The sequence below is a fragment of the Stegostoma tigrinum genome, chromosome 1, assembly GCF_030684315.1.
Source record: "Stegostoma tigrinum isolate sSteTig4 chromosome 1, sSteTig4.hap1, whole genome shotgun sequence".
Lineage (NCBI taxonomy): Eukaryota > Metazoa > Chordata > Chondrichthyes > Orectolobiformes > Stegostomatidae > Stegostoma > Stegostoma tigrinum.
Window position 1 is genome coordinate 34,940,010 of NC_081354.1, and position 20,714 is coordinate 34,960,723.

The 20,714-nt window shown below is 42.8% G+C and overlaps 1 protein-coding gene across 6 annotated transcripts in view; it reads right to left on the minus strand.

Moving 5' to 3' along the window:
- afg2a (AFG2 AAA ATPase homolog A) overlaps window positions 1-20,714 on the minus strand; it is a 423,169-nt gene that overhangs the window by 347,784 nt on the left and 54,671 nt on the right. For all 6 annotated transcript variants that reach the window (XM_059644453.1, XM_048543094.1, XM_048543085.1 and 3 more), the window contains exon 10: window positions 10,407-10,561. In XM_059644453.1, the coding sequence (XP_059500436.1) occupies window positions 10,407-10,561 (155 nt within the window). The remainder of the gene's footprint in view (window positions 1-10,406; window positions 10,562-20,714) is intronic.

The window sequence follows — 20,714 nt, forward strand, 5'->3', positions numbered from 1 at the left end:
GAAAAAGTGAGATTGATATCATTCTTGAGGAATGAAATCAGGAACTATTACACAAAAAGGTTAAAGAGATGCAGAATAATTCACCAAGACTACTACGCTAGATACCAAATGGGCTTTCAAAGTGAAAGCTGAATGATCTTCCTATATCTTTGTAATAATGAAACAAAAGCAGATTTGTTGGGCCAAATTGTCCTTTACTGCTCTTAAAATTTCAAGTATTTCTAGAAAACCAAGCAGCTAGTTACAAAAATGCATTCAGGAAGTTTTGACAGTGTGGTCGTTAATGTTCTTAATCATTACAGAATTCTCACACCATAGATTCAAAACAGGAGTTCATTTTGATCGAAGGAAAAAGAACCCAAAAGGAAGGGATGCTTTCTAAATTAACCTTGTTGCTGCCTCCTAAGAAGGTTATGAATAAAGAAGGAGGTAGCCAGCACTGTCCCTATTCACCCAGGAACCTAACAGTTTAGCATATGCCGCCTGAAATATAAATGAATTGGGGAACCTCACCTGGGGTCTGGTCATAAAATCATACATTCATTCAGCTGTATACAGTCTTCACTTTTGTAGGCACCACAAATTTAGCCACTGCATTGGTAAGGTAAATATTTCCAACAATTTGTAGGTCTGTTATACTAATACACAAAGATAAAAAACACAATTGAAAGGGCAAAGGCTAAAGATGGCCTGTCACAAATAGCCTAGCTCATTGATGCAGAGGAGAAAGCCCGAAAGGTAAGTAGCATATTCTGTGCTGCTCTGAGTCAGAGATAGACAGAGAACTCATAGATAGCTGGTGACAGAATTACAAATGTCTCATTTGTGATGTGCAGATTTCAGTTTACCAATTACTGAACTATAACAATGATTGTCATGATTAAGAATTTGTGACTACTGAATCATGTCTATATATCTTCCAGGGCCTTCATGTGTACAGCTAATGCTGCATGTTCATGAAGGTGATCCCATAGAGGAAATAAAAACTAAAATTACTGGAAAACTCAGATTTGGCAGCATCTGTGGAACGAAAGCAGAGATAACATTTCAGGTCCCGGGATCCTTCTTTAAAACTGATTTTAGCCAGAAAAATGTTGGCATATATGCTGAAGTTTGCAATGGGTTGGGCGGGGGGGGCGGTGCTGATGCAGGGAGAAGGGGGATGAGGGAAGAGTAAAAAGGATTGGTGGAGATAGAACCATGGAGAGAGAGAGAAAAACACTTGGGCAGACAAAAGAATGGCTAAACATCAGCCTAGGTGAATAAATAGCTTCTAACAGGGACCATGAATGACCAACAATGGGTTGGTTGTGGTAGCAGCCTATGCGATGGCAAGAACTGGTGTGCGAGATTTGGGGTGAGGACATGGGAGAAAGTGCTCAGGCCCTAAACTTGTGAATTTGAAATTGAGTCCTGAAGGTTACAGGGTACCCAAGTGGAAAACATGCTACTGTCGTTCCAGTTTGCGCTGAGCTCTGCTGGAGCAGTGCAGCAAGCCAAAGACAAAGATGTTGTCCGGGGAACACGGTGCTGTGTTGAAATAGCAGGCAACAGGAAGCTCAGAGTCATTTCCCTGCACAGAACGTAACTGTTCTGCAAAGCAGTTGCCAGTTTGCATTTCGCCTCCCCAATGTAAAGCAGACCACATTGTGAGCAGTGAATATAGTAAACTAGATTGAGTGAAGTACAGGTAAATCACTGCTTGACTGGAAGGTGTGTCTGGGGCTTTGGAGAGTCAGGATGGAGGATGTAAAGGGTAGGTGTTGCACCTTCTGCAATTTTTGGATAGGAAACTGCCATGGGGGTGTGGGGAGCACTGAGTGGTGGAGTGGACCAAGGTGTCCCAGAGGAAGGCTGACAAGGGACAGGAGAGAATGTGTATCTGGTGGTGGCATTCCTGTGGAGGTGGCAGAAATGGTGGCCAATGTTTGTTTGAATGCGAATACTATTGGAATGGTAACTGAGGACCGGGGTCCCTATCACTGTTGTGGAAGGAAGAGAAATGGTGAGGGTCAAAGTGTAGGAGGTGAATCAGACATGATTGAGGGCCCTAACAACCACGGTGGTGAGAAATCCTTGGTTGAGGTAAAGGGTAGACATTTTGGAGGCCCCTTTGTTAAAGCTGGCATCATCAGAACAGATGGAACAGACACAGAAAAACCAGGAGAATGGAATACAATCTTTACAGGAAGCAGCATGTGAGGATATATAGTCAAAGTAGCTTTGAGAGTCGGTGGATTTGTAATTAATAATGCTGGGCCAGCTTATCCCCAGAAATGGAAACAGAGATGTTGAGGATGAGAAGAGAGGAGTCAGAGATGGAGGATGAGAAGGGAGGAGTCAGAGATGGACCCGGTGAAGGTGACAGCAGGGTCCAAATTGGAAGTGAAATTGATAAACTTTTCCAATTCCCAGATGACACTGGGAAGCAGCAATGATCTAATTGATGTACTGAAAAAAGAAAAAGTTGAGTGTCAGGACTGCCCGCCGGGACTCATTGTTTTTGCCTGCTGCTGCCCCACAGACTTATTTCTTCCTACTTCTACTTGACCTTTTTTCTCCTCTTGTCCAGTCCCTTCCCACTTAAATCTGCAATCTTCTGACACTTTACTTCAGTTTCAGAATATCCAGTTTGCAGGCTCCAGCCACCTCTTCTTTACCATGGATGTGCAATCCTTTGCGCATCCACCACCCATCAAGAAGGTTCACTTCTTCCTGGAAGAAAGGCCTAAATTGTCCCCCTCCAATACCTTGCTCATCGTCATTTTGAGCATTGACACAAGGAATATTCCACATACCCCACAAAGAGGCAGGCATAACTGTGATCTGAAGAAAGTGAGAGGAGTCAAAGAAGAAGATGCTCAAAATGACGATGAGCAAGGTATTGGAGGGGGACAATTTAGGCCTTTCTTCCAGGAAGAAGTGAACCTTCTTGATGGGTGGTGGATGCGCAAAGGATTGCACATCCATGGTAAAGAAGAGGTGGCTGGAGCCTGCAAACTGGATATTCTGAAACTGAAGTAAAGTGTCAGAAGATTGCAGGTTTAAGTGGGAAGGGACTGGACAAGAGGAGAAAAAAGGTCAAGTAGAAGTAGGAAGAAATAAGTCTGTGGGGCAGCAGCAGGCAAAAACAATGAGTCCCGGCGGGCAGTCCTGTTTGTGGATTTTGGGAGTAAAGTAGAATCAAGTTAAGCGGGGTTGGGGGACTATAAGCTTAAAGGCATGGCGGGGTGGTTGGGGGGGTGGGGGGGGGGGGGGGTGAGATTACCAAATGAAATTAGATTAGTAACTGTTGTGAACACAACGTTCAATGGTGTGGTCATGGCTCCGAGTGATAGGAGGAGGCAGTGTCCAAGAGCTGGCACTCGGAGGTCAGTGTGCCAGATAACAACAGCACCAACTTGTCTGTAGGTTTGATTACAAGATCAGAGTTGGTATGGTTGGTTCGCTCACCAAGCTGGTTTGTTAGCTCGCAGACATTTCATTACCCTGCTGGATAACATCATCAGTGCAGCCACCGATGAAGTGCTGATGTAGTTTGCTGCCTGGGATTTAAACTCTGCTGTCCGTTGGATTTGATTATCTCATTTCTGGTTTTTCCTTCAGAGTGGTTACCCAGCAGGGTAATGAAGCATCTGCAAACTAACGAACTAGCTTGATGACAGAGCGAACCACTGCATCCACAATCTGAGCTACAAATCTACTCAAGAACCTTAAGATCAGAGTTGGATTAATGTCAGGGTTGGTGACTTATAGGACTTCACTTGTTCTAAGGATGTACTGTCACAGCACCTACATCCTGCACCAATTCAGATACTCACATTGCTATGGGTTCACAGACAGTTAAGTCAACTTTTATCTGTTGTGTCACGCCATACAAGCACGCACAGGCTGATAGGAATGGCGGGATAGCAGCAAATAGTTGAGAAGTGCAATTCTGTCCAAGGTCTGCTCAGCTAGATACAGACACCAAACTACGGAAGTGCGACTGAGAAGAATAATGCTAGATGCGCAACAATATAGCCAAGAACTGACCAAAGGTTCGTGCACACACATTGCACAGTAGTGGAGGGTAGAGAGGAATTTAACCTGGATTGCTAAGTGAATTTGTGGCCATGGAGTTGCAAAAATGTCTGTGAAGAAAGTGGCTGCTTTCGTGGCTTTGACCATGCAGGAATTGCTCAGTGTCTTAAAAAGGATGCTAGATGCCGTATTCTGACCTTACACATTGCCACTGATCTTGACCAAGTTGAGCAGGTCATCAGCAGAGCAGGAGGTTTAATGTGCCACTGCCCAAGAGAAGGATCATGGTGAAAGGAAATATGGAAGTGAGAACGCCATTAAAACCACTGCCATTTATTGATCATTCATCTGCTCCAATTCTCAGTTTCAACTCCCTATTCCTGAAAAAGAGAGTTTGCTTAGAGTGAACAGGAGTACATCAGCTCCCTCTCATCATAAATATAGTACTGTTCAGTACACAACATGCAATTTCTTTGAAGAAATGATGGATGGCTTCTACTGAGATGCAGGTGTGACTGCTATCTAGCTCATTAATGGATTTCATCACGTCCTGTAATGATGGGCTATCATGAAGCATTACATTAAATCCACAGTGATGGTATTCTTCAACATGAAGTATGAAAGCACAAAAGTGACTGCAACTTCACTGGCTCTTCTCACGATTCTTTTATTGTGACTCAGTCTATCTTGCCAATGCTCTCTCAACAAAGAGACTGAATGGCTCTGGGCTTAAAAGTCTGTATCTTATACTTCTAAACGCAACAGGAGCTCAACAGGAGCACACATATTTAGCCATAGTTAATTTAAACCATAGTTAAAGCAAATTTCAGCATCCTGAATTCACCGCACTGTCAATTTGATTGCTCTGGGGCATACGCCATAAAGCATGAAGTAAGGTCAGTGAGTATTTTCTTCCTGTTTTTTGCAATACACACAATCATTACTCACTTTATTCACAATAACTAGGTCATTGAACTCACTTTGCAAGCTACCATTAAGAATCAAGTTGTTTTTATCAGTTGAAAGATGCAACACAACTTGATATATTCAATAAGTAATAATAATATGGAAAAACAGCTGTCTGTGAATGACAAACTTTTATTAATTTGCACATCAATCAGAAATTTATAGCAGTACAGAAACGCTCTGAATTATGAATCATAACTAGCTGATGGTCTCTGTTAGTGCTGTGAAATTAACGTTTCACCCTCATTTTCACCATAAATTTTGTGAAGTTGCTGCTTTGTACATTAATTGCGCATTAACTTAACATAAAATGTATTTCAATGACAATGGGACAGTCTCTGGATCACCACAAATCAGAATTGTGACCCATAATGCACGAGATAACCTCTGTGGAATTTGCCTGGGAAATTTGAACTCCTGATTGGGAATTCCCTTACTCTCCCAGATATTCTGAAGAAGTCCCAACCATACTTGACTACGTCTCGTGAACCAACTTGACTAGACCTAACCCAATAATCCAACCATATTCAACTGTTCCAACAAGATCTGACTACCACCAACCACACGACCATCTTCTGGCCGGACTTTAATAACCTCCCATTCCCGGTCATGATCTACCTGCCACCTTACCCAGTTACCTCATGCACTCTACCCTGTCATCCATTCATTAACATTTCACAACACAAGCTGCCACATGGTAGGCTCAAATATCCAGGATAAAAGGAAGTGTGTTTTCTGCATTGATCCTATCTGCAATTCTCTGCATGGACTTCTGCACTATGGGAGTTCTTTAGTATGGTGGATCAGAAGTTGGATCCTTTTAAACATAACTAGCTAACAGGTTTTCTAACTGATCATTTTGGAGGCAATGGTTCTGATGCTGAGTAGAAAACTTGGGCCATATGATTACCAATTAACCTCTACCCAGAAAGTGAACAATAAACAAAATTCCTGCAGGATGTACTTTGAAGGGAGATTTAAAAAATCAAGTTTACAAACATTGTCTTTTTGCAAAATTCTTTTGATTCCTCTTTTATTTCTCTTCCCATATCTGATCTGACAATGAATTCATTCACCCTCTTCATTCCTTCCTGTTTATTTCTCACTGATTAATGAGGTACACTGTTCCTTTGTTTACCAAGGTTCCAGATGCTATCACTTTGCTGCTGTCAGTACTTTGTGGGTGATTTTTTTTTTAAACAAGACCTCGATATGCAAGAATGAGACCGCTGGGCATACTGTCAGCTGACTTACCCCCAGCAAAATATGCATCAATACATTATATTAGTTTTATTTTGAAAGTGAGCTGCATATATTAGTCATTTCTGTGGAATAAAACTAGTTTCAACCTGGCAGTCATCAGGTACCACACGTACAATTTATTTCCATTTGTTGCTGCTATTTGAAAATGGAGTTTAGAATTCATTGGAGTGGAGCTGGACTGCTGCATAAACCTTGGCACAGGCTGATACTTGATCAAGTGCTTTCGGCTCATGCAAGCTCCTGTGCAAGTCATCCTGGCAATGCTAAGGGAACAGATGTAACTCAGCACCACCCATTATTCTATATATAATGCAGGGCTATTTATCTATTGCACTTTCCCTCAGCGCATTATTCAAGTACCAACCATCTATTATGCTATACATTGAAGTCAGAGTTACCCAACAATTCTCCAACAATGTAACTGACTGCCGTAAAACTATCATGCACTGGCTGCACAAGACATAGGTAATTCTGTACATGTGTGTCCCATGAACCACACATTATAGGAAAAGTATTATTTTCTAAATAATTTACTACAGTGTGATAAAAATGTAACGGTCATCGCAGTCTGAATATATTTAGAATTCTGAATGCCACACTGATACTTTCAGGCAATGAAAGGCAAGTCAGTTGCTTCTATGCTCACCAAAATTTGTTTCCAAATTAGTATATCAATAGATCTCTTTACTCAAGCACACATCATTCTGAATCACACTTTTTTCTTCTATATTCTTTCACAATACATGGGCCTTTCTGGTCAACATTTGCTGCCCATTCCTTATCCCAATTGAACCGACTGGTTCACAAGGCAATTTCAGACAGCAGTGAAGAGTCACCTACATTACTTTGAGTCTTGTGTCCCATGCAGACTTAACCAGCTAAGTATGGCAGATTTCCTTTCTTAAAGAACACGTGTGAACTGTATGATTATACTAAATGGCAGAAAAAAAATGATTACTTCAAATATAAATGCTGGTTTGCTCAAATATCTCACTGCCTAAATATTAATCTAAGTATAAGTTCCTTCCAATGGAGAGTTAAGGAAAGCTCACAATCAGCACGAGCAACTATCACAAAATAAACAAATCAAGTCTGGTCATTTTATTCCCCCAGTGCCAACAAATCAACAAAACCAACAATCAAAGTCCTTCAAAATATTTGCTGTACGCCCACAGGACATTTGTGAGTTTAGCAACTTTTGAAAAACAGTTAAGCTCCAGAGAATATCGGCCTAAATTGCTCAATCGCTCTTCATTAGACAAGTCCCTTATCTCTGAAATCAATCTAGTGAAGCTCTTCTGAACTGCCTCTAATGTAATTACATCTCTACTCAAACGAGGGGACCAGAAATGTACACAATACTCCAGGTGTGGCCTCACTAATGCCTTATACTGTTACAAAAACACTTTCCTTCTTTTATAGAGATAGTAGGAACTGCTGATGCTGGAGAATCTGAAATAACACAGTGTGAAGCTGAATGAACACAGCAGGCCAAGCAGCATCAGAGGAGCAGGAAAGCTTGATGTTTCGGGTCGAGGCCCTTCTTCAGAATTTTCTGAAGAAGAGCCCCGACCTGAAACGTCAAGCTTTCCTGCTCCTCTGATGCTGCTTGGCCTACTGTGTTCATCTCCTCCTTCTTTTATACATTATTTCTTGTACCTGCACGTTAGCTTTCCGTGATTCATGCATGAGGATACCGAGATTCCTCTGCGCCAAAGTACTCTGAAGTTTCTTTCCATTTGGGTAATAAGTTAAATTTCTACTCTTCCAAGCAAAATGAACAACCTCACTTACATCCATGTTAAACTCCACCTGCCTAATTTTGGCGTATTTCTGCCAAATTTTGGCCCCATTTGACTCTAGCAAAACTTTTGTCAATGGGAATTGGGAGAAACCACCTGGTCGTTTGAGTCATACCTGAAACAAAGTAAGATGGTTGTGGTTATGAGAGGTCAGTCTGCGGGAGTTCCTCAAGAAAGTGCACGTAGCTCAACCATCTTCAGCTGCATCAGCAATGATTTTCCTTCTATCAGAAGCTCATAAAGTGGGGACATTCATGGATGGCTGCACAATATCCATCACCATTCAGACTTATCAGACTCTGAAACAATTCATGTCCAAATGCAACAGGATCTGGACAATATCCAGGCTTGGACTGACAAATGGCAAGTTATATCCACACCACAAAAATGCCAGATCATGACCATCTGTACAAATGAGAATCTAACCACTGCTACTTGACATTCAACAACATCGCTATCACTGATTTCCCCCATTATCAATATTCTCGGCATTATCACCAACAAGAAATTGAACTTGACTATTTGCATACGTACTGTGGTGACATGAATGTGTCAAAGGATTGGAATCTTGCAGCAAGTAACTCAACTAACTCCCTAAAGCCTGTTGACCATCGATAAAACACAAGCCAAGAATATGATGGAATACCCTCCAGTTGTGTGGGTGAGTGCAGCTCCAACAATGTTCAACAAGCTTGACATCATCCAAACAAAGCAGCCCACTTGACAGGCATATCCATTTGCTTCACCATCAATACTCAGTAGCAGTAATGAACATCGTCTATAAGGCGCACTGTATAAATTCACCATGACTTCACAGATGCACCTTCTAAACACAAAACCACTACCATAAAAGGACAAGGACTGCAGATACATGGGAGAACTACCACTTGCCAGATCCAAGTCACTCACCATCCAGACTTGGAAATATATTGCCATACCTTCAGTGTCATTGATTCAAAATCCTTCAACTCCCTCACTAAATGTATACCTCTGCCAAATGAACTGCAGCAGTTCAAAAGGCAGCTCATCGCCACCTTCTCAAAAGGTAACTAACAATGGGCAAGGGATTGCTGGCCCAAACAACAACAAGCATAGACCTTGAGTGAATTAAAAAGAAATAATAACTCAGATTAAAAATAAATCCCATCTGGAATCAGGCAATCTTCTTCAGGAATGATGTTGTGTTCTTTGCTGAGAGTGATACAAATCTATCAGAATAATAACAAGATGTAAAGGGCTAAATTAGCAGGCTAGGTTTCATAAACATGGCTTTTGTCCTCTTCAGATTTAAACTAAGGCACTGTATTTCAAATATTAAAAAGGATTCAACAGGCTCATACACAGCAAGAGGAACAATTTTAAAAATAAGATCTAGGACATTGAAAAGTGAAATAAAGGGGAGCTATTGCTGTGTAAAAGTAGTGGAAATCTAGAAATCATTCCCCCAAAGCCTTTGAATGCTCAGTTAAACTTTCCAGATTTGACCTGAAGTTTATGAGGTAAGGATATCAAGGGTTCAGAAGTAAACTAGGGTTGAGTTAACTCATCATGATGTGAGTGCCAGAACAGTTTCAAGGATGTGAATGGCTTTATCCTGTTCCTATCTATGAATATCCCCCTCCACGATGTTTTTCATAACCCCAATTGTTCACCTCATCCTCCCTCCCACTACATTCCTCCATTTTCCTACTCGTCCTCTGCATCACTCCTTGACATATTTCTTTCTTGATCTAATGGAAGTACGATGCATTTGGAAATTAGATTACCTTCACTATATACCCTAACATGTAGTAAATCACTATGTCAAAATAGCTTCCTTTGAAAAAAAAGCAATTTGAGATACAAACTGCACGGGTACACCTGTTATCATTTATTGAATGATCTTATTTGGGCAGAAGGCAAGCAGTTTAATGTTTAATACTCAGTAGCATACATTCAGTATGATCCATTAAATCAGATTTCAGGTGCAGCAGAACAGGAGTCAATAGTATGCAAACACAATGAAAAAATTGCATTGAAATTCCCTGAAGGCTTTGCTCATTAAAACAAAACTCTCTAGATTACCTACTCTGGGCACAGAAGAACCTAAAAATAACTTATGTTGAAAGATAAGAGTTGGACAAAAAAAAAATCAGTCTTTTCTGCAAATCTCAAGATTAACATTTGTTTCAACCTTTCTATTCTGGATACACTGATACATAATATCTATATGTTTTTCCTACATAACCTGGGAACTTAGTTTCAAACTTCGTCATTTGTTTCCTTCTTGGCGAGTGAAGTTGGGAGCTGAACGTTAGACTTTGCTACACATAAACATATAGACATTATTTCAACATTGTCGTAATAACTTACTTTCGGCACATCAATAGTCACCTCCCTCATAGCACTAGGCCTGACATCATTCATTGCTTGCAGGAAGTCATTAAAGGTTATCTTCACTGATTCAGCCACCTCACTATCTGAGGGATTGGCACATTCTCCAAGTGCCCGATGCAAAGCATGCAGACCTGGCAGAATGAAAAACATTTTTACAGGTCACCCATTTTGCTTATTTTTCTTAACAAATGAGTTTTAAAATAATTATACATCATTAATAATATATTTCAAATTTTGCAAAATATTTCTATTAGAACCACATAACAAATATCACTGATGTCTATTTTAACCTATTGACAAGTGTATTATGTTCTTTGCAAACATGTGAAGTAATTACAGAATAACTTATCCAGTCAGTGTAAATCAACAGTTTATTCAAACAGCAAGTTCATTAATGCATGACTTCCAAATATAGTGTATATCAGTGTTTCAAACTGAAAATATCAGTCCAATCTGCTTTTAAGCAATGCAGTTAAGTAGACAGTTGGCATTTCCTTTTGGTAAGCCAGTAAAAGACAGCTCAGTAGCACAGCACATTAGTCACAGATTTCTGTGAGTTTAGCTCCAATAAAACCAGATTGATAATAAGAACATCTCCTTTGTCTGTTTATAAGGATCTAATGTGCATTGAGCTTCGGCAGTCTTGATCTAGTTCCTCGCATGTATGGACCCAGCACAAAACTGTCACTGACCGGAAATATAAATCACACAGTGGGACAAAGTAAAACATGCCATACTATCGGGGTGATTTTCTAAGGCTAGGCCTCTGACATAGCTAGGGAAAAGGGAGCTGTGCTCTGTATTTGACAATAACAGATTTGAGTGCACTTGGAACCTGAAATCTGAAGAGTTGCATTTCGTATACAATTATTACTGACATTGATAAATACATTTAAAAAAAATGAGTGGCAGGAATTCATCAAAGGTCACCCATTTGTAGTTCTTAGTATCCAAAGCTGCAGCTACATATACAAATTTAGACTCTTTCAGATATGACACATGGATGGTTCCTAAAAATTCCTTTTATGTTATTCTTCATTATGTCTCTTCTGAAGAAGAAGGTCTATAATGAGATATGATAATATAGCTGTAAGCATAATACTGGTATAGATGGTGTTCATTGTAGATTAGCAGAGGAAAACGAGGCATATTTTCTCTTCCAACTCCACATACTTTGGTAAAACAGATTTTGAAATCTCTAACCAGAGGAAAGAACTTTTAGTCTTCTTGGAGAATAATTGTAAAAAGGATTTTAATTCAACTTATTATGTTACATAGTGTGCCAGAGGTTTGATCAAATGGCACGTTATATACAAACCTAATCCTTACCTTCTTTATTCCATAGTGACTGCAGTCACCTAAACAATGTTTACTCCCAGTGCCCCACCACTTCAGCCCGGCTGTAGAGGTCAACCATAATTCCCCAACACTCCTCAAGCTGTGATCAATCTGACACAACAATGATCACTGACTATCATTCAAAGTAAGAATATATTTATATATTAGTTGTTCATTATTACTGTAAAAATCTTAATAGCCATTTTTAAAACAGCAGTCAACAGCTTCTGTGGAAAATATATGTCGGAAATTCTTGGAAGCACAATGATAATTGGTTAACAAATGCTGCTATAAGAAAAGATACCCAATAAATTGTGAATTACCATGGGTAACTGGATGACTTAGCCACTGTTAGACTCATGAAAATGACAGCCTTCCCTTCACCTCCCAACCTTTTGTAATCTTACTGCATTCGCACGTTACACTTGTCACAATAAGTTAAGCTCCAGTAATTGAGTAGATGGGTTATTTGGAACACTGCGTGCTCCCTCTGACTTACTGACTTTGCGTGTGAATGTCCTTGACAATGCTTCTCAATGTGCGCAGTGCCTTCCCAAATGAGACTTCACCATTTTTGGCAGTTTCAAGCCAAGGTCTCCTATGTGTCCACAGATTGGTTTGGCCTCTTCAGGGATGTTTTGAGGACATCCTTAAAATGCGTGCTCCTGGGTGTATCCTGCTACAACTGAGTTTTCAGTAAAGCAGATGCTTCAGGAATCTAATGTCAGGCATATAAATGGTACGTCCCACCTGGCAGAGCTGGTTTTGAATGAACAGTGCCTTGATGCTAGCCAAATTGGCTTGGAGAGGGTACTGCTGTTGGGCCCATGGTTTTGTCACAAATTTGCAGGATCTTGGTAACATACATAAACTGGTCACACATCTTTAGTGTTCTGAAATGCCAGCTGTAGCACATCCAGATCTCTGGAGGATAAGAGAGTACTAGAATCACTGCCACCTAGTAAACTACGGCCTTAGACTCTTATTTGAGATCTTTGTTCTAAAATACTCACTTCCTAATATATTGCTCAATCCTCACCACCATTTTAGTCTTGTTCATCAACATTTGTTGCAAAATGAAATTTTATTTTCACCACTTAAATTAATTGTAGGATGTTCTGTCTGCATAAAAGAGAAAAATAATAAAGAAAGATGTTGGTAAGAATTTATCTGACTAAATCAATCATCGATAAAAGGTGGTAATATTTCACCCATTTTTCTATTTAAAGATGTAAACTGTAATTCTTGAGTTATTTACAACTTTAAAGCATTTTTCACGTTAATAAATCCTTCCCTGCTGCTGATTAGATGTTACAGGTTGTATTTTGGGCAAATATTAGTCCATTTATTTGGACATCTGTAGAAAGAAAGACAGTTCCTTGGCAGGGTTATGAGCCAGCACTGCCAGTAGCAAAGTCACCTGGGAGGTGGCCTCCCATTTGGCTACCTGTGTAGGTAGGTAGTGACATAGGGTTTGGTGGGAATAAGGGACAACAAATCAAAAGTGGAAACCTTGTCCGATTTTCCCCATTCTAAAGCCAAGGATGGAAGTTCAATTGTTGCACTATCCAAAGATATCTGAAAGCAAGGCAATAACAAGATAAGTACAAGGCAAGAACTTTGCTTTGTACCACCAGCTCTATGTGGCCCAATTACATAGTATTCAATAACTGAAATAGCTAGCAATAACAATAACAGTTACATTGAGATTTTCAAACATAATTGAGAAAGAAATCACTTGTTTTTCACAATTTTTTTCTGGGAAACAGACAACAGGTTTGAACTCAGCTTATCAGACCATCGCCTATCTAATATCTGTAGGGTCATCAAAGTTCAACTTTGGGTGTCAGTTTTTCCCCTTAACAGAAACTAAAAATATTGAAACTAAAAAGATGTGTCGTCCACTTTCAGTAACAAATAAATATGTTACCCACACAACTGCAGTACAGTTATGCTAATAGAATGACATTAATATATTTTCCTTTTCCATTCAAAGATATGAGATAGTTAGAAGTTTTTTTTAAACGATATTTCTTACAAATAATCTTTCCCAGTAGCATCCAAAATAATATGTTCAAAATGAAGATCCCTTTATGCTGCTCAAGGGAATAAAGAGAACCCCATACTGCATTACTGCAATATTTTCCTATTGAAAGATGATCGACCTGAAACATTGGATGACTTTCCTGACCCTGGTGGGTGACATGCAGGCACGGAAGGTGTGACTGTGTGGAAGAGTGCCTGTGTCTGTCTGTGTCTCCATGAGGCCCTGTGCGAGTGCGTGTGTGCGCGCGAGTGTGTGTGCGCGCGCGTGTGTGTGTGTGCGAGTGTGAGAAAGAGAGAGAGAGAGAGAGAGACAGACAGAGAGAAAATACGATGATTAAAGTTTGCTTCCTGTTGTATTTCAACTAGCAGAGAAGTGTTCGAGGGTGAACTGCAAAGTGAATTGATTTGTGGACAACCACACAGTGAGCAAGACAAGTAATATTAAGGCCCCAGCAAGATGAGATTTTGTGGCTCTTAGCCCAAAGGTATCTGGCCATAACAGTGCTCATGTCTTTTAACGGGGGGGGGGGGGGGGGGGGAGTTAAATTCTCCAGAATTGCTGCACCTTTGATTGGGCTGGCAGCATTAGCAGCCTGCAGGGTTTCCTCAAAAGTAAGATGAACACAGGTAGCAAAATGGGAGGCCACCTCCCAGATGACTTTGCTACTGGCAGTGCTGGCTCATACCCCTGCCAAGGAACTGTCTTTCTTTCTACAGATGCTGTCAGATTTGCTGAGCATTTCCAGTCTTTCCCATATTTGCTGCAGATTTCCCACAACCACAGTATTTTGCTTTTGTGTTGATTACATTTTATAAATGTTTCTCATGGACCATCCTATAGTAAGTAAGGTTATCAATTAGTGCTAGCTTATGATTTTTGACAGTGATTCCTTAGCATTTAGAGCCACGTGAACAGCAGTAAACAACATCCCAATCTGATTCTATATGGAATTTACTCGACAGCACATTACATCTATTCCTTCTTTTCACTTCCTGTACACGGATTCATGCAACAGCTTTGATTTCGAAACTCTCCAACAACTCAGGCACTTGGTATTCTTCAAGGATAATTTGAGACACAGTCAGTGCTGTCTGGCTAAACAACTATTTTCAACCAACATCTACACCCACATGATCTGTACAGAATATCTGATGATAAATCAGAAAAACTGTTGATCTTCCACTATGTTTTTACACAGTGGCTTTAACATCATAAAATGTCCCAAAATGCTTCACAGGAGTATTAACAAATAAAATATGACACCGATTCACATTGGAAAATATTAGGGCACATGTCTAAAGATTCAGTCAGAGTAGAGGGAGATAAGTGAGCACTTTGAAGAAAAAATGAGAAGTGGAGCGTTTTGAGGGGAGAATTTCAGAGATTATGAGCTAGGCAAAGATGTTCATGATGCAATATTAAAATTGAGGAAGTTTGAGATTCCAAAACTGGAGGAGCACAAGTATCTCACACAGTTGTGGAACTAGAAGTGATCACAGAGACAGGGAGAGGTGAGGTCATATAGGAACTTGAGATGAGGCAAAAGGAACAAGGTGAGTTTGTTTCAGATATGCTAACACAAACAAAGACCGAGAATCGAAGCAGTTTGATACATAAGAACTAGGGGCCGGAGTAGGCCATCTGGCCCTCGAGCCTGTCCCGCCATTTAATAAGATCATGGCTGATCTTTTTGAGACTCAGCTCCACTTACCCACCCAATCACCATAACCCTTAAGTCCTTTACTGTTCAAAAATGTATCTAGTTTTGCCTTAAAAACATTCAGTTTTTAAATTTCTTAAAATTTTTACAATTCATGCCAATTTGACCACTGAGCAATGGAGGTGCATTCATAAAATCATAGAATCCCTACAGTGTGGAAGCAGGCCATTTAGTCCATTCAGTCCACACCAACCCTCTGAACACCATCCCACCCAGACTCACCCCGCACCCCATCCCTGTAACCTTGAATTTCCCATGACTAACCCACCTAGCCTGCACATCTCTGGACACTGTGGGCAATTTACTGTGGCCAATCCACCTTACCTGCAAATCTCTGGACTGTTGGAGGAAACCCAAGAAGACATGGGGAGAATGTCTGTGTGGAGTTTGCACAGTTGCCAAAGGCTGGAACTGAACCCGGTTCATGGCACTGTGAGAAAGCAGTGCTAACAACTGAGGCACCATTCCGTCTTCTGTCCGACAGGCTGGCAAAATTCACCCCAGCACCGAACAGATCTATAATCTCTGCAGAACTGTGAAGGCTGCAATAAAGGTCATGTGATTGTTCAACGAACGCAACAACTGATAACATTATTTAGGTGGCTGGATGTGTTGGGTGCAAAAACTACCAGCTCTATTCAAAAGTCAGGCATCCAAACTAGGATGTCAGAACAACTTTTTCATTAAATCTCCAAAGATTATTCTAAGACCATTTGTCATCATTCTTGATATTCAATCCAGATCACTCACTAATTTAATCAAAATACTCCTTTCTTCCAGAAACCTTACTATAATGACTGACATACCTGAACAGAAAATTACAAGCAACTCATCTCCTGACTTCTCCAAAGCCTAACCAGCTCCGAGGTTCAAGTCAGGAGTGTGAAGGATATTTTCCACATATCTGGATGAGTGTGGCCCTAACAATATTTAAGAAGCTTGGCAGCATTCTGGTCAAAGCAATCCACACATCCACAAACATTCAATACCTGCACCATACTCAGTAGCAGCAAAACGCATCACCTACAAGATCCACTGCAGAAATTCACCAAGTCTCTGTAGACAGCCGTCAAACCCGTAGCCACCACCACCAGATCGGATATGGAGAGTAGATATAGGTATTTCTGCTATAACACATTTGATGCAATGGTTGAATAGTGGATACTGTTTGGATAATGCAAACTTTCTGCTGTACAGGTATAGTGAATACGCTATAACGTGATTTTGAGTAGTGGTTTTCAATAGCGTGAGGTCACACAAGAACACAACTATCTTGCTATAAGAGAATTAACTGTAGATGAAAACAGCACCACTTGCAATGCACTCAGAATCCTGTCTTGGAAATATATTGTTCTCCCTTCAGCGCCACTGGGCCAAAATCTTGAAAGTCCATCTCTAACACCATTGTGGGTCAATCCACACAAAATGGACTGCTTCTCAAAGATAACTAGAGAGAGGCAATGCATGCTGGCCAAGTCAACAACACCTGCAATCCATGAATGAATGATTAAAAGAGAGAAACTGAGAAAGAAAAGGTGGGAGGGAGTGGAGAGGAGAAGTGAAAGAAACAAAGAGGACCAGAAGTGGGGAGGGAAAAGAGAGGTGGACAGAGGGAAAACAAAAAGAGGGGGAGGGGAAAAGAGAGGTGGGAGAGAGAAAAAGAGAAGGGGAAAAAGGGTGCGGAGGAGAGACAAGAGGGGCCATGAGAGACAGGTGGGTGGAGAGAGCGAGAGTGAGGGTGACAGGTGAGGGAAGAGAGAGAGAAGTGGAGGAAGATAGAGACAGAGAGAGAGAGAGAGACACAGAGAGAGAGAGAGAGAGAGAGAGAGGAGAGAGAGAGAGAGAGAGAGACACAGAGAGAGAGGAGAGAGAGAGAGAGAGAGAGAGAGAGAGAGCGAGAGAGAGAAAAAGGGGAGAGGTGGGGAGGAAGGAGAGAGAGAGAGAGAGAGAGAGAGAGAGAGAGAGAGCGCGAGCGCGAGAGAGAGCAAGACAGATGGGGGACAGAGAGAGAGAGAGAGACAGAGAGAGAGAGAGACAGAGGGATGGGCGACAAGACAGCGACAGGTGGGTGGAGAGAGGGTGACAGAGACAGGGGGGTGGAGAGAGAGAGAGAGAGAGAGAGAGAGAGAGAGAAAGAGCGAGCAAGATAGAGAGGAAGGTGAGGGAAGAGACTGAGTGAGAAAAAAAGAGAAGAGAGAGAGAGAGAGAGGGGGGGAAGAGGGGGGGGGGAGAGAGAGGGAGGGGGGGGGAGAGAGGGAGGGGGGGGGAGAGAGGGAGGGGGGGGGAGAGAGAGGGAGGGGGGGGGAGGGAGAGGGGGAGGGGGGGGAGAGGGGGAGGGGGGGGGGAGAGGGGGAGGGGGGGGGAGAGGGAGGGGGGGGAGAGGAGGGGGGGGGGAGGAGAGAGGGAGGGGGGGGAAGAGAGAGAGAGAGAGAGAGAGAGAGAGAGAGAGAGAGAGAGAGAGAGAGAGAGAGAGAGAGATAGAGATGGGTGGAGGCAGAGAGAGAGAAGGGTGGGCGATATGAGAGAGAGACAGGTGGGTGGAGAGTGAGACAGAGAGAAAGAGCGAGAGAGAGCGAGCAAGATAGAGAGGGAGTTGAGGGAAGAGACTGAGTGAGAGAGACAGAGAGAAAGAGAAAGAGAGAAAGCGTGAGAGAGAGAGAGAGAGATAGAGAGAGAGGGACAGGTGGGGCAAGAGGGAGGTTGGCAGGAGAGAGGTGCAGGAGTCGAGAGAGAGGGGTAGGGGGGGTGCAGAAGAGAGAGACAGAGAGAGAGAGAGAGAGAGATGGGCAGAGACAGAGATGGGGTAGAAAGAGGCAGAGAGGCATGGGGGGGGGGGGGGAAAGAGACAGAGATGAGTGTGGGGGGGAACGAGACAGAAAGAGAGAGCTTGGAGGGAGAGAGAGCGCGAGAGAGCGCGAGAACGAGAGAGAGAGCGTGCGCTCGGAGAGAGAAAAAGAAAGCTGGGAGAGAGAAAAAGAGAAAGGAAAGTGGGTGTAGGGGGAAGGTGGAAAGGAGTGGGAACTGAGGGACGAGGCAAAGAGTGATGGGGGCAAGAGATAAGACGGGCCTTGAGAGAGGTGGTGCACAGAGAGTGAGGATATGGAGGGGGGAGAGGGTGAGAAAGGGGAGGTGAGAGGGAAAGCAGGGCTGCGTGTGGGGTGGAGAGAGACAGAGAGTGGTGGGGTGGTGAGAGAGAGAAGGGTGGAGGGGGAAGAGGGAAAAAGGGTGAGGGGGAGAGAGACAGAGGTGGGGGAGAAGAGGCGGTGGAGAGAGAGAGAGGGGAGGGGAGGTGGGGGAAGATGGTGGGTAGAGAGAGGGTGAGGAAGAACAAGGGAGGGGGTAAAGAGAGAAGGAGGGGGAAGGGGGAGGGGTAAGAAAGAGGAAGAGGGGTGAACAGAGAGGCGGAGAAGAGCGAAGGTGGGGAAGACAGAGGGTGGGGAAGGGGGGACGGGGAGAGAAAGTCAGGGGGGCAAGTGTGGAGAGACAGGGGTCGAAGGAAGGGAATTAAGGGGGCAAGAAGGGGTGAAAGAAAGAGGGGAGGGAAGAGAGAGGGTGGGGGAGAGAGATTGGGTGGAAGAAAGGGGGGGGGGGTCGCTCAAAGACAGAGCGAGGGGCATGCGGACAGAGAGGCGGGGGTCGCACTGGCACGAGAGGTGGGGGGGTCGTGCAGACAGAGAGAGGTGGGGGGTGTCACGCCGGCGGTGGGGGGTCATGCAGACAGAGAGGGGGATGGGGGGCCGTGCGGACAGAGAGCCAGGGGGTCGCGTGGACAGAGAGGTGGGGCCATGGAGAGAATGGTGGGGGGAAGAGAGGGGTGAGAAGGGGGTGATGAAGCAAGAGGGGGGAGAAGGTGGGAGAGAGGGTTAGAAGTGAGAGGGAGGAGGCGGAGAGGGAGGAGATAAGGATGAAGGGGCAGTAAGAGAGAGAAAGTGGAAGTGAAAAAGGGTGGGAATGAGAGAGAAAGGGAAGGATGGAATATGGGGGGGGGGAATGGATGTTGGGGGAATGGAGCACAAAGGACAAGAGGGGGAATAGAGAAGGTGGGAGGAAAAGTTCGGGGGCAGGATGGAAAAGAGAAGGTTAATGTTAATTGTCACTTATCAGTCAATATCTGGCCATTATCCAGACATTTAAAAAATATGGATTCAACTACTTTGTCACCTGAGGATTTGTGAATGGAACTGTACAACATGCAATCACCAGTGACCTTTCTGATTTCAACATTATGATAAAGGAGAGGTCACTGATAACACAGTCACAGTTCAGGCCTCGGTCACTGCCAACATAAACCCTGCAGTACAAAATGGAGCTAAAACAACTGACCTCCAATAACCACACCCATCTTCTTCTGTCTACACACAAACTCCTTCCACTGGATAGTTTGCCTGAATGCCTCAAACAAGTTTACTCAAGTTCGTTGGTGTCAGACTTGGTTGCTTGCAACCCTTTATCCACCCCCTGCCCACTAACCACACCCCCCCACTAACCACCACCCCCCTGCCAACCCCGCATATTTGTTCAGGGAATTTGGACATCTTTGGAAGGGCCAGCATTTGTTGCCTACCCCACAGCGCATATGAGAATGATGCCTTCGTGAACCGCTGCAGCCCACTAGTTATAGTTAGAACTACATTGCTATTAGGAAGGGAGTTCCAGGTTGTTGACATCGTGACAATGATGCAACAGCAATATAGTCATAAGTTAGATGGTATATGGCTTCACAGGAAAGGTGGGATTTCCATGTATCTGCTATCCTTGCCCATCTAGGCAGCAGAAATCAGTGTTTTGGAAGGTGCTATTAAAAGGAACCTTCATGAGTTGCCCTAGCTTATTCTGTAAATGTTACGCACTGCTACCACTGTGTAGTAGTGGAGAGGGGAGCAAAAGATTGTGGATTGGGTACAAATCAACTGACTGCTTTGTCCTGAATGGTACTGAGATTCTCAAATTTTACACTCGTGCAGGTAAATGAAGAGTACTCCTTTACACTACTGATTTATGCCTTGCAGATACAGATATCCAGATACGAAAAGTCAGGTGGTGAGTTACTTCCTGCAGAATTTACAGCACCTGACCTGTTCTTGTAGCCACAGTATTTATGTAGCTGGGTCAGTTCAGTTTTAAGATAGTTTATCCCTGCTCCCCCAAAATTGGTAATGCCCTATCATGGGAAATGATC